Source organism: Acanthaster planci, linkage group LG17, assembly GCF_054643075.1.
Source record: "Acanthaster planci isolate LZ-2023a linkage group LG17, COTS_SCS, whole genome shotgun sequence".
In the NCBI taxonomy this organism is placed as follows: Eukaryota; Metazoa; Echinodermata; class Asteroidea; order Valvatida; family Acanthasteridae; genus Acanthaster; species Acanthaster planci.
In genome coordinates, this window is record NC_141793.1 from 13,512,498 (window position 1) to 13,526,998 (window position 14,501).

The window sequence follows — 14,501 nt, forward strand, 5'->3', positions numbered from 1 at the left end:
GCCTACATCCTATCTGAAGTCACGGCAATAAAGACATGCTGAAAAAAATTACTTTCCAGATGCACTTTTCATTAACACAAATTTTTCGGTTACATTACAAATAGACTTCGTGAATAGCAATATAGACAAATGAAATATGCTTGCTTGCCGGTATCTATTTAGAGTCTGATTTTTACACATCTCAATATGTAGTATTTTTGTATTCACCGCGTTAAAACTCCATGATATATGCCAGCTGAAATGGTAATGAAACCACTCCCTAACTGATCGAGCTCTACCCTTGAGCGAGTGACGTTCTGTTTCTAAGCTAACTTCTTGTCTGTGATTTGTTTGAATAAATAAAAGACAACATGGAACACGCGGATAGTAATTATTCTTTGAATTCTGGATTCTCTGTGGTTGGATTCAAATATTAAAACGCTATCAGTATGTAAGTGTTGTATACATGCAGGATTTATGGGCCCTATCAAAAAGGTTGGACATAAGTCCAGAATGAGAGAACAAAATGAATAGAGTTTCAACATCAGACTCCGGTACGTGTGGAATTGAATCCGATCATAATTGAGTCCCTAGAAAGCCAACTCTTGGCAAGTCCTCTGATGTCTCAGATGTCGTCTCCTATTTTAATAAAAGCAAGTTATGGGCAGACATCGGCACCCCTCATACGTCATCCAAGTTGCCATTCCTGTTGACACTGTGGTATTTCATAGCACGGGACCTAATGTGTAATACATCTTTTATTCCGCTAGAATTTTATGAGGTTCCGATCGCGACAATGTGGGTATCAGCCGTGATGGCGCGCTTGCAGGTGCCATGCCAACAACATCATGCACATCCAGAGATTAAAAATATAATCTTAAAAAGCAGTATATGTACAACTGTTTTTGTGACGTGCATATTTGGGAGTGAAGTTGAAAGTCTAACTTACCTCCTGGTGCACAGCAATATAGCAACAACTTCAGTGTTTACTCGCTCGGGTAAACTGATCATATAGCACACAATCATGTGCTTGCCTTCACGCCCAAGACATTTGGGTCATTCCATGAGGTTGGGGCGCAATTTGTGACGGTGTCCATCGTTACGTGGGTTCTGTAAAAATGAACAGCTATTTCCCTGCATGTGGATTCAAACATACATTTTGCAAGGCTAAATACAAAAGTGTGTTACTTTTACAAAGGAAATGACTTAGTCTACATGTCATGACTTGTGGTAAAAATTACCCATGTAACAAGGACACCGTCACAGTTGTGCCCCAACCTCATGGAATGACCCACTTATGCAAACAATAAGCGCTTGGCACGATGACGGCGATTATGAGGAATATATGGGGGAAATTAATACCGTTGTTGATCGATTATATTCCACTTCACTTGTCTTTCATTGGAGCCAAGAAAATAAACATTTTAAGAACATTAGTGTGACTCTATTGACTAGAAAGACAATACGAATCCCGACAAAACTGTCAGGTTTTGAAGTGGTTGACGAAGATTACTGTTCATCTACATGTTTTAAATGAATACAGATAAAATGGTGTAAATGCATTCCATGCGCAAATCATTTTCTTTAGTTGTGGTTGGCAGCTTCAGGAACTGAAAGCTTTTTTTTTTCGAAGAAGAGGCTGATGTGACTGTATGTACTGTTAATGCACACTGTTTTAGGACCGTGGAAATAAGAATTCCTCGTGCACATTTGTATGGATACAAACATAGCATGGCAAAAGTGAGCACGATAATTCCCAGTCCATTACCGCTCCTGTCCGGACCACTTCGTTAAGCTTTCCGATCAATTCATTACGCGCCGTCCATTAGAAGCTTCACCGAGTGGGTTTGCTGGAAGAACGATGATGTTACGATCCAACCATTTAAATGTCAAGTTCCATACTCGTCGGCATGCGCCGTATGAAGCGGCTGGCATGAACCACGAATTCATTTGCTTGATTTCCCCGATGGGCAATTATGTATCCTATGAAAGAAAAAAAATCATCCCATTTGGTAAAGACTAGCAAATCATGAACTGCTTGCGTTTTTATGGAAGAGAATTGTTTGTTGCCCACCTACTCTCTCAATCAAAGAACATAATAATTCACTTCTCATAAAGAACTACTTAACAAGGAGAAACAGTCTCTGACCGAAGGGTAACTCCCGCTTAAATCACCGCATTAAGAGCCAATAGTTCTATTAAATAAATCATGCCCTACTCATAACTCATAGACTCGCACAATTAGAATGCAGGTAATTCATGGCGTCAACAGAGGGCGCTTTTGTTGCCAACACCTTACATGAATTTAGAAGGAAATCAGTTAAAACATTCATATCCATAATTTGTGCTAAATAAACCTAAGCACAATGGGTCGACGAACACCACTGACAATATAGGCCTATCCAAAAAAAAGGCAAATACAAAAAACTGTCGGTTACATTTGGTTTTCCTTTTAATAATAAGACAAATATTTTTTTTCACTCGGTATAAATGACAAGGACGCAATACAAAACAAGTAAATGAATGATATTGAAATATGAACTGTACAAAACCAGGGAAAAATACAACCACAATGAAAACTTCACATTTATTAAAATCACCAGGGACAAGTACCCTGAATAAAATGTATTCACTGGAGAAGGTGGGATATCACTTTTCGGCATTATATAGCAGAATCGCATTATGTAGTCTCTCGATGCATTCTGGAATGACATTCTCTACATATCAAGTAATTGCTCTTGGGTTAAGAGTATTAAAGCATTACGTTATTGGACAGAACAACATCGCAATCCGCATGTCATGAAAGCAAATAAGGCGGTAAAAACAAAGACGTGGGTATAAAAACAAATTCAGGTATAATCCGTCCCAGTACAAGTGTTCTTGGTTGCTCACGCGCGCGGAGGGACTTAGACTGTGTAAGAATATGGTACTCCAGTTTCCTCCTGCCTCTAAAACTGGACCTTCTTCCTAACTCCGTAATGTGATGCTGATTAATAAAGTGTATGAATAAACGTACAGTTATTGGCGCAAATAGCCCGAGTTGCTGAAAGCGCCATTAAACAAAACAAGAAGAAGAAGAATAGGGCATTTTGTGACAATGGCTTCAATTTTTAACATGTCTTTGCTTACCATGGTGACTAGCGATATAGCCATATAAACAGCTACGACCAATTGAACAACATCAAGCTTGATGGGTCTTTTGCCTCGTCTGGCGCCTGCCTAACGGTTTCCCCACAAGCATCACGCGAAACTGAGCCATTTAAATCCAATACTTAAGCCAGAGGTAGCCTTCACATTTTTGTTAAAATGATTTGTTGTAGCACGATTTCCGGTTGAATAACAAGCCTAATCGGTATTGAAACAAACATTGTTTTATATCATGGAGGGAAAATAAATAGCAGGTTATTTATTTCGCAAATCGTTCACTGAACGGATAGTAGTGTTTTAAACTCTTTTCACAAAATATGGAAGGCCTGACGTTTTGATCCCAGCAGAATCTTTCTCAAAGACAAAATGCAAACGGCAAAATTCTTTTCAAAGACAAAACTAGTGTATTTCAGAATGAGCAGGTTTGCAAGCTAAAAAGTCGACGCAACTCATCAACTACCCCGGTTAAATTTAATTTAACGAACACTCGACCCCGGCTACACATTCATGTATGCTTAGCCTCGGAGGCAATGCAAATGCGTTAAGAGTTCGACACAGTATCCCTCCTAGGTGCTCATAGGAAGCTCCACACATACTTTACTCTCCAAGACGTTCTCATTCTGCTTACACCTTTGCATGGGTGACAAAACGAGGTAAAAACACATGGATAATTCAGACGAGACATTCTCGCCTATAGGACTTTAGCTAATGAGGGAATTGTAGTCAAAAGGGTCCAGACTCAGCCGCACTTTGAATGTCTCAAGGGAAAGTAGCTTCCAGAGCATATTGAGCTTATAAGTTGCAAATTACACGGACATCACATCATCATGTTTTCGCGGAAATATATTCTCTTCTACCTGTACCGGGATCTGCCTGGTCTTGATGATATCTTACCCTGAATGAAGTTCTGTCAATGTAGAAAATTTCATAGCAGTAGGTTGTTCTTCTTTTCAAACCTCAATCAAAGGAAATGGTTATTTAGTGTTGGAAGTACCGAAGGGATAACATAATTTTACACAATATGGCAAACCATACAAGGAATAACTACAAGCAAAATCACATTTCATTTGCTTTTCGAACGTAAAAAGTTGCAAGAGACGACTCATACTCCAGCCAATTTTCATGCAGACCGGGCAAATAGCACCATTTGCTTTTGTTGTTTCGCTCTCATGTACCTATGAAAATATCCCTTCCAGCCCTAACCACGAGACAGACTTCTCTACTTCAAAGTAATTTCCAGGGATAAGAATCCAGGAAAAGCATGCTACTCAGGAAACAGACGATCTATACGGATTAACTGCTTAAATACTAAACGAGAATATGTCTCAACTCACCTGCTTGTGAACCTTTCTCACGTGTTCAAACGACTGAGATGTAACGACTCACTGACACTCCAGAATGGTGATTTTTTTTAAGCGTACACGTCCAAAAAATCTGCACCTTGCACTTTTGAACTGAGAATGCCCCAAACTGTAACGTGACTAATTTGTCGTTTATCGTTGACCGATTCCAGACAATGTTTGCCATTACTAAATTTCACCGTAAGTGAAGAAAGTGTTCTGCTCGCAACATGAAAGCGGCAAACAACATATGCCGAGCTCAACATGCATGCAGCTATACACAGACACAAAAATCGACGTTCAGTCACCTACCTCGACAGCGATGCACATTAGCGAATCAGGAATTAACATTGCATTCGATCGGTTACTAAGTCTCTCACCAACCTTTCTCAGAGTAGAGCAATTATACTTATCAGAATGTTTTCAATCTGGTGTGTGATGGCGTGGTTAATACTTATTATGTGACCTGTCGAAGTAACCCGCATAATATTCTAAAATATCCTTAAAAAATTCATACCAAACATAATGCATTCATGCTATTTATTAACCGTCAATATGAGCCTAGATTTTCGTATATTTTATGCTAATACCAAGAATTATTTGAACAATTCTCTGTGAAGGATTTAGTATAGTCTATATCATTCAATTTCCATGAGATTTGGATGTAAATTGCCAAAACTGTAGGTTTCTGCCTAGCTAGGGGGGTTGTTGATAACTACACCCAACGAGATGCAGACACAGATAAACAACTGGAATTTTCAAGGTTGTTTATTTTTCTTGCTGGAACTTACAAAGGTGTTTGTTTTTATGAATTTCTGATGATTTTCAGTCTTCATTCCCGATGAGACATTATCCCTTTCACTAAGCCACCAGTAAATCAAGTCAGCTTCTGGACTTCATTTTAAGAAAATTTTAAAATGTTTCAGAAAATGGTCTTCACTGGTTAAAGTCAAACTGCGACAAACCTTACAAAATGGATACTATCTTCTGTATACTATCTGATCTGTACAAAAGGAAACGTTTTATTTGACAGGTAAATGAAACAAGGAAAACATCAAAACAGTGCACTTTAATCCAGACTAGCACAGTAAACCTCAAGCCTTCGAAGTTGGTGGCGTCCAGATGTACGGGTATCATAACTGAAGTTGACCAAGGACACAATAGCTGCATCATTTCCTCAGAATAATTGCCGGCATTTTATGCTTTGAAGTGGCAGAAATTTCACGACACTTCGAATGATAAAACTAAACATACATCTAAAAAGCTAGGAGAAGTACGGGTGGTGGTATCTTCACGGTAAGAGTTATATAATGAGAAATTAACAACCACACATACCCGCATTTTTTACAGTTTGTCAGCTTGATACGCCTTCTGAAATCGTGTGTTCATTTACACTTGTGCACTTCAGCAGAAAAAAATGTAGGTAAAAACATAACATAGTTTCATAATCTTAAAGCATAGGATTCAAAATAAAAAAGGAAGCTAATTTAAAGGTATAAGCCAGGCCTTTAGAAGCATCCTTTTTACACTGTTTAACTCTTTTACAATTAGAATGTTTTGTGTTCATGCGAAATGATGGACACTACTGGAATCACCGTAGGTCTAAAGTAAAGTTTAACTGCTAAAAGCGTGAAAGCAGAATTTTTACTCCATCAATTCATGAATTTCCTATTTTTAACAAGACCAACTGCTGTTTTTTTCCTCAGTTGGGACAGCATCGTAAATGTATTTTGTGTACAATCAGATCAGTTCATTTCTTTCGTCTTCAGGAGGAGGAATGGAGTGTGAAATGTTTCCACTTCTTCGACTCTTCCTTCTATACCTCAAAATTAACAAGTCCGACTGTAGGCCTATAGGAAACGAGTAGAACATGCCATTTCTACACAGATATATATGAACGTCGACGCGCCTTTTATCTCTAAGGTGAGTGCATGCCATATGGAGTGGTTGGAGGGAAGAAAAAAGCATATCAGCTATTCTGACTGAAACCCATTAAGGTCCCTAATTTTTCTGTTGTCTCCGGAGAACATATTCTGTGAGATTAGGATTTTGGGTGCCGAAGGGCAAGCTTTCCGCACGGTCGACTACACAGCTCAATACCTGCGCGGCTGCGCAGACGATGGCTTCTAAATAAACACGTGTAGCCTGCGCGCATTTGATGTGTACGTGGCCTTTTAATGACTACAACCCCCAAAGAGACAGGTTCGTTAGTCGAAAGTCGCGCCCCTTACTAATTGAAAAATGTAAAAGAAATGCTCTAGTCAAGGTGGTACAGCAAAACTAATAAAAGTCTTAATCTCATAGTTCTTACTTCATAAAGCAATAACATTCACTAACAAGACCTATTGCAAAAACGGGAAAATCAATTTATGTCAAACACACAACTATTACAATGAATCAATAGCAATCACAAGTAACACAGAGAAGGTGTCAATATGAAGACAAGGATTATAAACATAATTAACCGTTATTTTATGGAAAACACACAGATACTTAATTTAGGTGATAGATTAATCCTTTCATATCCTTCCACCGTAAGAGTAGAGTAAATGGAGAAACAAATGCCTTTGTTAATTGAATCCCAGTGAAACTACTACATTCAAGTTTCGTAAAATTCATGAAAATACACCCCTACAGTTTACCAGGTTGGCTGTAGAGATCTCTGATGGCTCAACTGGTGCATTTAATTCATACTTAGGCCACACTCTAAGGGTAATTGGTTTGGATAAATTAGTCAGTAGCTTGGTGCCTACCTCGTCTTCAGAGTCAGCTTTCACGAAGACGGAGTCTTTACGCTGTCGTTTAATCTCGTGTCCCGTGGCCTTTCAGGAAACAAGCTGGTCACTGCAGGCCAAGACTGGTGGCGATGTTTCCAGGTTGTCATACTGTGCGTGTAAAGATCGAAAATGATTGATTAGCCCCCCGAGGTAAGTATACTTGAGCGTCCCTGCCCAACAACCCAGACGGGAATGGAGGATGGACGGGAGACGCAATCGGGATGGACTAGCATATTTTTAAAATAAAAAACTCACCAAAATCTAATCATCAAAATCAGAAATCCAATGAGTCCAATAGGAACGATGACGCAGCCTAAAACCACAGCAATCATAGTGCCCGCCCTCATGGTACCGTGATACTGAACGACCCTAGGCGGTGTCGGCACAGCGTAATCTTTGTATGAAAAACGAAAATAGAAATGTCAAGATACACAAAGCCAACAAAGTCTTGTACTGTTGCTATCATCAAAAGTTTCAGCTGTCGTCGTCAGACAATATATGTAACTGAAATTAAAATATTTATGGATACAACGGTTCCTTGAAGTTGCCAATTTAAATAACTTTTTATAGGTATGTTTCAAGGAATCATGACACAAGAAGAGCAAGACTTAAATCAATAGGCATTGCTGTGGATCAGTGTTAGATTGTGTTCTTTGGTTTTACGATATATGTGCAGACAGTACCTTCAAGTGCCAGTTGTAATGGCAATGGCGTCAACAAACTGACAACCAGAACTAACGGGATGTTACTTGATCGTCGTTGGGTCGCCATGTTTGCAATTGATCGCGTCTCGTCCATGTAGCCTGGTACGCAGTTTTTGCCACAGAGGCAGGGCACGAATGTTTGCTTCGTGCAGTTTAGTCTTGCTTTTTGTTCAGGCCGTACACTGCACGCCAGTGACCTTTTGTGATGGAAACGAGACGTCTGGTTCAATTGTGTTGTTACTCAATGGCCTTACGTAATTACTAAATTTGCAGTAGCTTTTTTGGGCAGTGAAATTTCCTCTGTTCCTAAAGAAAATCATGACATTCTCGCACCCAGGATTTGTTCAAGAATGTTAAACCCATAGAAGTGATGCATACGCTTAACGTAAAGGGACCATACAATGAAAATATTTATCAAATTTTACTTTAAAAATCCCTTGAAATTAGACCTTTGGGTTTCAATTAAAATGATTCTAAATTATTGTTTTACTAATATAACCAGATTTTTGAGCTTTTCTGTTTTAACGCTAATTTAATTTTGCATATTCATGAGCAAAACTATCATGTCATCCAAGGCACTGAACTTTAATGCTGCACTGATTTGTGCATAAAGAATGTCTAGCTTGTATGGTAGATTTCATTTCCTTTGGCTATTTTTTGCTTGTTAAGTATATGGCAATAAGGCAGTGAGCAACCTTTTCTCAGAAATGTTTTCACATCATAGCAAATTTTGATTTCATAACTAGAACATGAAAATGTGTAAACTAAGTAGTGTTTTCTTGGATCGACACCAAGGCACAAGCGCCATCATTTGTCCGCATATGGTTGGTCAATTTTGAATTTTTAAGCTTAAGAAACAAAAGAGATTGCTCTTCTATATTTAAAACGCCCTCAGGTCCGCCCTCAAGATGAACGGCTACCGCAACTAACGTATCAACCTTTCCAAACCCTCCCCCAGGACGTTATAGGGTCTCCTATACCCGAAGCCCCCCAAACCCCCATTGCCACAGTATGTCTACCGTACCTGGGCCCCACCTCCCACCAACTGTGCAGCATCCTGCTGACGGCCAGCATCAAAGTACATCATTCAGCACCCAACAAGCTGCAGGCTGCACACCCACAAGGACACCCACCCAGTAGTCGCCCCGGTGTATATCGCATTCCATGTGAATGCAGCCAAATGTACACGGGGAAAACAGAAGGAACCTCCCCACCAGAACACCAGAACACCGCTCGCTTGGCCGACGAGAAGAATACGACAAGTTGGCCATCATCAAACATGCACATTTCACGGGCCACTGCATCGAATGGTACAAAGCAGAACTGGCTCCCAAGGAGAATCCAAGAAGCCATCGAGATTTTCCGGCACAACACCCTACCCCAAGACATCTGTTTCCAGCTCAGCGACATCTGGCGCCCACTACTAGCACCCAAGCAAACACCCACTCCCGGCGGTAGGGTCCCCTATACCCGAAACCCACGTCCCCACCCCAGGCGTTAGGGTCTTCTCTACCCGAACCCCCCCGGCATAAGGGTCGCCTATACCCGAACCCAAGGTTTCCTGCCAATTCCAGGATCCAAAATCTTCACGCAACCCGCAAATCCCCTTCCACCGCTTCCAGATTACTTTTACAACCAGCTATCCACTCCAGTCTGGCACACTCTCCCGAGGACGGCCAGAGCACACTGGCTGAAACGGCGAGTTAACACTCACCGGTTCTTTAAAGAACCACACCTCGCCCAAAAGAGATTGATTCCATGGTGTACCCGTAAACCCATCTCTCATGTCTCTTCCACCATGCAAAGCTTCATATCTTACTTTTATTTAAAACGCATTCTAGAAGGATTTGGGTACAAATTCATAGGCCTATTGTGGGAGAATTTTATTAAAAATGCAAGGCCGACCTCTTGCAGCCGAAAATGATAGCATAAAAAAATGCTAACAATTCCATAAATATATAAAGTAATGTTCTCTTGACTTCAAATAAGAAAGAATTGAGGTTTATACTCGCCTTAAAATGCCTTTTCCATTTCAAAACTTACTTTGAAAGGATTAGGGAAACATTTGTTTTGTGCAAAATTTAATTGAAAGGCTTTACCCTTCACATTTTAATTTATTTCTCTGCTAAAATGATTAAATTTAAATTTGTTTGAAATTGCATTCAATAATTTCTTTTGTCCAATGAAGAAAACTTGGAACAAACACAACTCTGGCAATGTTTCAATTACATGTGAATTGCAAGGCCTTACGTTTTATTTAATTATAAGCTGAAAATGATGAAGATCAACTTAGAAGGTAAACCCCTTGCAATATAATTAGATTTTAAGCTGAAAAGTAATCACATAACTTTACTGAACTTCTAAACAATGATCTGAATTCAATCTAAAATATAAACATGAATCTCTTCAACCTCTGCTTTGAATTAATTTTCAATGATTGAACAAATTTCATATTAAATTCCAAGGCTCATACCTAAGAGCTTACTTTGATTTTGAGCTGAAAATAACATATTAGAATTATCTTGAAATAACATACACTATACGAATGACCCTAGCAAAGAAAATGTACCAGTTTTGTCCACAATTTTGAAAGGATTATAAAGTCAGTTCTGTATTGGCCAAATTTTAATCTAAATTTAACAAATTGAATTGGTAGAAGCCTAACAATCCAAAGTGACATATAAATGTAGCACATGACAAAGTGGGTGTATCGTACCCCTACACTAAGGAGATTCCACTTCTGCGGTGGCATCACACTGAAGGATAAGTACAAGGCTTAAATTCGCGGAAGGCGGTGTCACTGACTGCAGAAATGGCCTCTGATACTACTAACCTAATTCTCGATTCATCTCAGTCAGGTGTTAGGTTGGATATTCGGCTCAGTATTCGATGCATCTGTAGGTCCAATGTAGACGTAGTATGTAGAGACTTCATTCTGTCTGCTTGAGTGACTGTGGTTGCCTAGATGTGTTGAATCATTGCTATCTCCTGCCTTGGGTTCCTTCCTGCCGGACATGGTACATGGCATGCAAGAATCGATGTTTAAAGAGAAATGAGAAACGACAACAATTTTGACTGGTCAGTTTACACGTGTAAATTGCCTTGCAAAGGTTATCGAAAAAGGCCAATAAACTGAGGTAACAATTTTACAAGGGGTGGGGTGCCAATTAGCCAAGCACAGCCAATCAAACCATTTGCACCAAAGAGCCAGTTCCGCTTACTCTAACCAGGAATTATCTCTTTGAAAATCTTGGTTTTACAAGATTCTGAATTTTTCCGGGTCCAAAGCAAGGCAAACGTTTGGTTATGGATTTGGATTCGTTTTTACCATGCCCAGATTTTAAACGCAAACTCCGCCCATCGGTGACAGTTTTAGACAAATTGACCCCTGAAAGATTTTTATTTTAAAAAAAAGCCCTCTAAAGATCTGTGAATCCCTTACACACTTACCAGTGTCTGATCAGTGAATACAGAAGTATAGTCACCACGAAGATTAAAACAAGACCCCATAGAGATACAGCACACACTGTTAAAATTCCCTCCAAATCCAGGGGCTCGAGTCTCAGCATCAACGATGGTGAACAGACCGACGAATCTTCATCGAAAAAACAAACAAGCACTGCTCTCAAATTGTCCAGCTAACCTCATCGAACGAGGCAATACGACCTGTAACTGTAGAAACTAATTCAGTCACAGAGGTTGACAACAAAAACTTGATCTCATTAGAACAAGTGAGTTTTATAATTTCTGATGCCAAAGCCATGAAGCTGTATTTGATATGCAGAGGTAACCCATAATAAGCCTATTGCGAGTAAAATTTGAATAAAATGTGGTACAATGAGTTCTTAAAATTACGTGAACATAACAATTTACATAGACGTATCGTGGGTATCAAATATCAACAAACACGGGGTAAACCAAAAGCAAAGTGTCTCAAAAGTATCATTTACCAAAACTGAAGCCGACGATAGGTACCGTACTCAAACGACCGACGTGCTGGGTATTATGCCATCATCTGGCTTTAACACTCAAACACACGTTGATATGGGTTGATAACCACTATAGGTCACGTGATTTAGCGGGCGCAACGGGTCTATTCTCCATACTAAAGACACTGTTGCTATACCTCGTGATTCGGGGCAATTAAGCTTTTGCTTAAATAGGGGGCGCCTTGAACCAATACCCTGTTTTCAATGGATAAAAGGTATGAAGGAACCAGTCCATTCCAGAAAAGGTAGTCACTATGCAAGAGCCTTCTGCGAATGACGAGGTACAGCTACAGTGTCTTTAGTCTGGGGAATTCAAATTAATGTGTTCATGTGCGATCGGACAACTCATTGTAAAAGACTTTCAAATTTAAGTCGCAAAAGGCTTACTGGGGCCAGACACCGGGATACATTCTACCCTAGCCCCAACTTCAAACGAGTGCAAGGAGTCAATAATATTATTCAACATAAGGCATTCTTTTTCCAGACGAAGAGGAAAAGAATTTCCGTAACAGCAAGGGGAAGTCTTGCCTCTGACATTTTACCGAATAATATCAACATAAAAATTTCAAACATAAAATTCTACAATTTCGTCTTGAAAATGGCTTTATGCTAAAAATATTATGGACTTTCCACATCCATTGATAATGGGAGTTAGGATATCCGGGGTAACTCGTTATCTGGACCCTATTCGTAATTGGGCTGGGAAGAGGTCCACATACGGACGCCAGTAATCATTCCCTACAGTGACCTATTAGCCTTCAGAAAGCAAAAACATGTCAAGAAAAGCTCAGTTTAGGAGGGAAAAAACCAATACGTTTACTTAGAAAACAAGACTTTTTCAGAAAAGTCTCACAGAGTTTGTGCACAGAGTGTCAAGGGGCGTACCCCGAATATAAAACTCTTTCCGGAAAGTCTGTAGATTCGTAATGATCTGGTGCACATAGCTAACACTTGAGACCGTAATGAACGTTCTAAAGTATTATGAACACATTTTTGGTCCAATCCAGTGAGAACATCGTCATTGAGCAGAGCGATAAATTGAGTATTGTCCGTTTATGGAACTCTTTCCATCCACTGCCGTCAAGCAAGTCATTTCAACTATTGTAATTATTATCACAAGTCACAACCATGTTAGAAATACAGCTTAAGATGTGTACCTGCAAATGCACTTGTCCAAGGGTGCACGTAATCTCCAATTCCGCACAAAAAGAGAACTAGGGCAAATAGGGAATGGGTAGACAAAAATCTCTCCATGTCAACAGCAGATCTTGACACGATGGCTACACCTTAGATCTGTTCAGAACGTAGCCATGTTTACTGTCTGGGAAGTCTGGCAGTGTCACATTGAAAAAACACGCATGGCTATTCATGAGTGTTGAACAAATACATCTCAAGGAACCCTACGCTTGTGAGTTGATGCTACAAAAGGGTTAGTCAAGCATGCGTAATTTTCGAAATGCCAACTACGCAAGAATCTCTCTACTTACATCGACTTTATTGTGTGGAGTTCTTATATTTAAAAGATGTATTCTTGCCCATAGGCTTGCAACTACAGAAAGCGTTAAGTGGCTTAATCTAGTCGCAGAAAAAAAAGACAAACCCAATCATTTTGAAATTACTCCGATTCGCACTTAATAACTTTAAAACAACCTCCACAATTTTTCGTTATTGCAAGTGTTCTTGTTTTCAATGTGTTAAAATAACGCGGTGACGGACAGTGGCATAAGTGGCCCCAGTGGATGTCCGTCCCCCAGCCCCCCCCCCAATATCGAAATGTACACAACTTATGTACAAGTCAGAAGTAATTTGCCTTTAATGTCCTTTCAGAAAAAGGGAATACCTCCGGTTGCCCGTTAAGAAATCCTACCCTAGTCACACTACTGATAATGGATGTCATTATCATGGCGTCCTACGCCAAGCAAGTTGGGAAAGTAGATCTTCCCTGCTTGTCCAGCAGACTATAGGCCCAATGAGTGGACAGAAGCAGGCCGGAAGTTTAGTGCTAGCTGCACCTGCAGATCTAGACAGAGTATTGGCACATTCGGGGAGAAGTCAGAGACAATGAGCGCTAAGCTAAGGTCTTCGGTAAGTAATCTCATCAGTTACATTCTGAGATCCTCATGAAGGCCTGCACTGGTGATAATGTCAATTCGGCTAACACTGACTAAGACATGGACAAAGATCCGGGGGGGATTGTGGGGAGAGATACTTGCGCCCCCACTTTTTGACCTGAGGAATTACCAATATAATCATCCCCCAGATTTGCCAACTCACTGACTATGCATACACTTACAAGGGCGGATCCGGAAATTTTTCGAGGGGAGGGGTCAGGCCGGAGATTTTTTTTAATGTCGCATTTTTGTGGACAAGCAGAAATGATGAAACATTATCGTTTACAATGGTATCGGTGCATTTACTTTATGTATTTTAATATTTCCCCATTTCCTCCCCTTTTTGGTTTTGGTCTCAGAGCAAGAGGAGGGGGGGTTGATGCCCCCCCCCCCGATCTGCGCCCATCACGGACCATGAGAGTGATTTTATGGTCACAGTAATCACGATACAGTA

General features: G+C 40.1%; 2 protein-coding genes and 1 pseudogene across 6 annotated transcripts in view; all 3 read right to left on the reverse strand.

The window, feature by feature from the left end:
• LOC110973392 (secretin receptor-like) overlaps window positions 1–4,697 on the reverse strand; it is a 78,439-nt gene extending 73,742 nt beyond the window's left edge. For 2 of the 4 annotated variants that reach the window (XM_087148029.1, XM_022224200.2), the window contains exon 1: window positions 929–987. The gene's annotated coding sequence lies outside the window, so the exon portion shown is untranslated. Of the gene's footprint in view, window positions 1–928; window positions 996–4,460 lie in introns of those variants that run through there. The other 2 variants (XM_087148026.1, XM_087148024.1) reach the window with 2 other exon arrangements.
• Window positions 4,698–5,216: 519 nt separating this feature from the next.
• Window positions 5,217–8,140, reverse strand: LOC147796372 (uncharacterized; annotated as a pseudogene). The gene is made up of 3 exons (XR_015428168.1): window positions 7,927–8,140; window positions 7,499–7,637; window positions 5,217–7,351 (listed from the first exon to the last, which is right to left on the reverse strand). The product of XR_015428168.1 is annotated as an uncharacterized LOC147796372 (transcript).
• Window positions 8,141–9,745: 1,605 nt separating this feature from the next.
• Window positions 9,746–13,375, reverse strand: LOC110973498 (uncharacterized). The gene is made up of 3 exons (XM_087148240.1): window positions 13,094–13,375; window positions 11,398–11,542; window positions 9,746–10,952 (listed from the first exon to the last, which is right to left on the reverse strand). The coding sequence occupies exons 1-3, from the start codon at window positions 13,188–13,190 to the stop codon at window positions 10,802–10,804; spliced, it is 393 nt and encodes a 130-aa protein (XP_087004366.1). The 5' UTR covers window positions 13,191–13,375; the 3' UTR covers window positions 9,746–10,801.
• Between the last annotated feature and the right edge of the window lie 1,126 nt (window positions 13,376–14,501).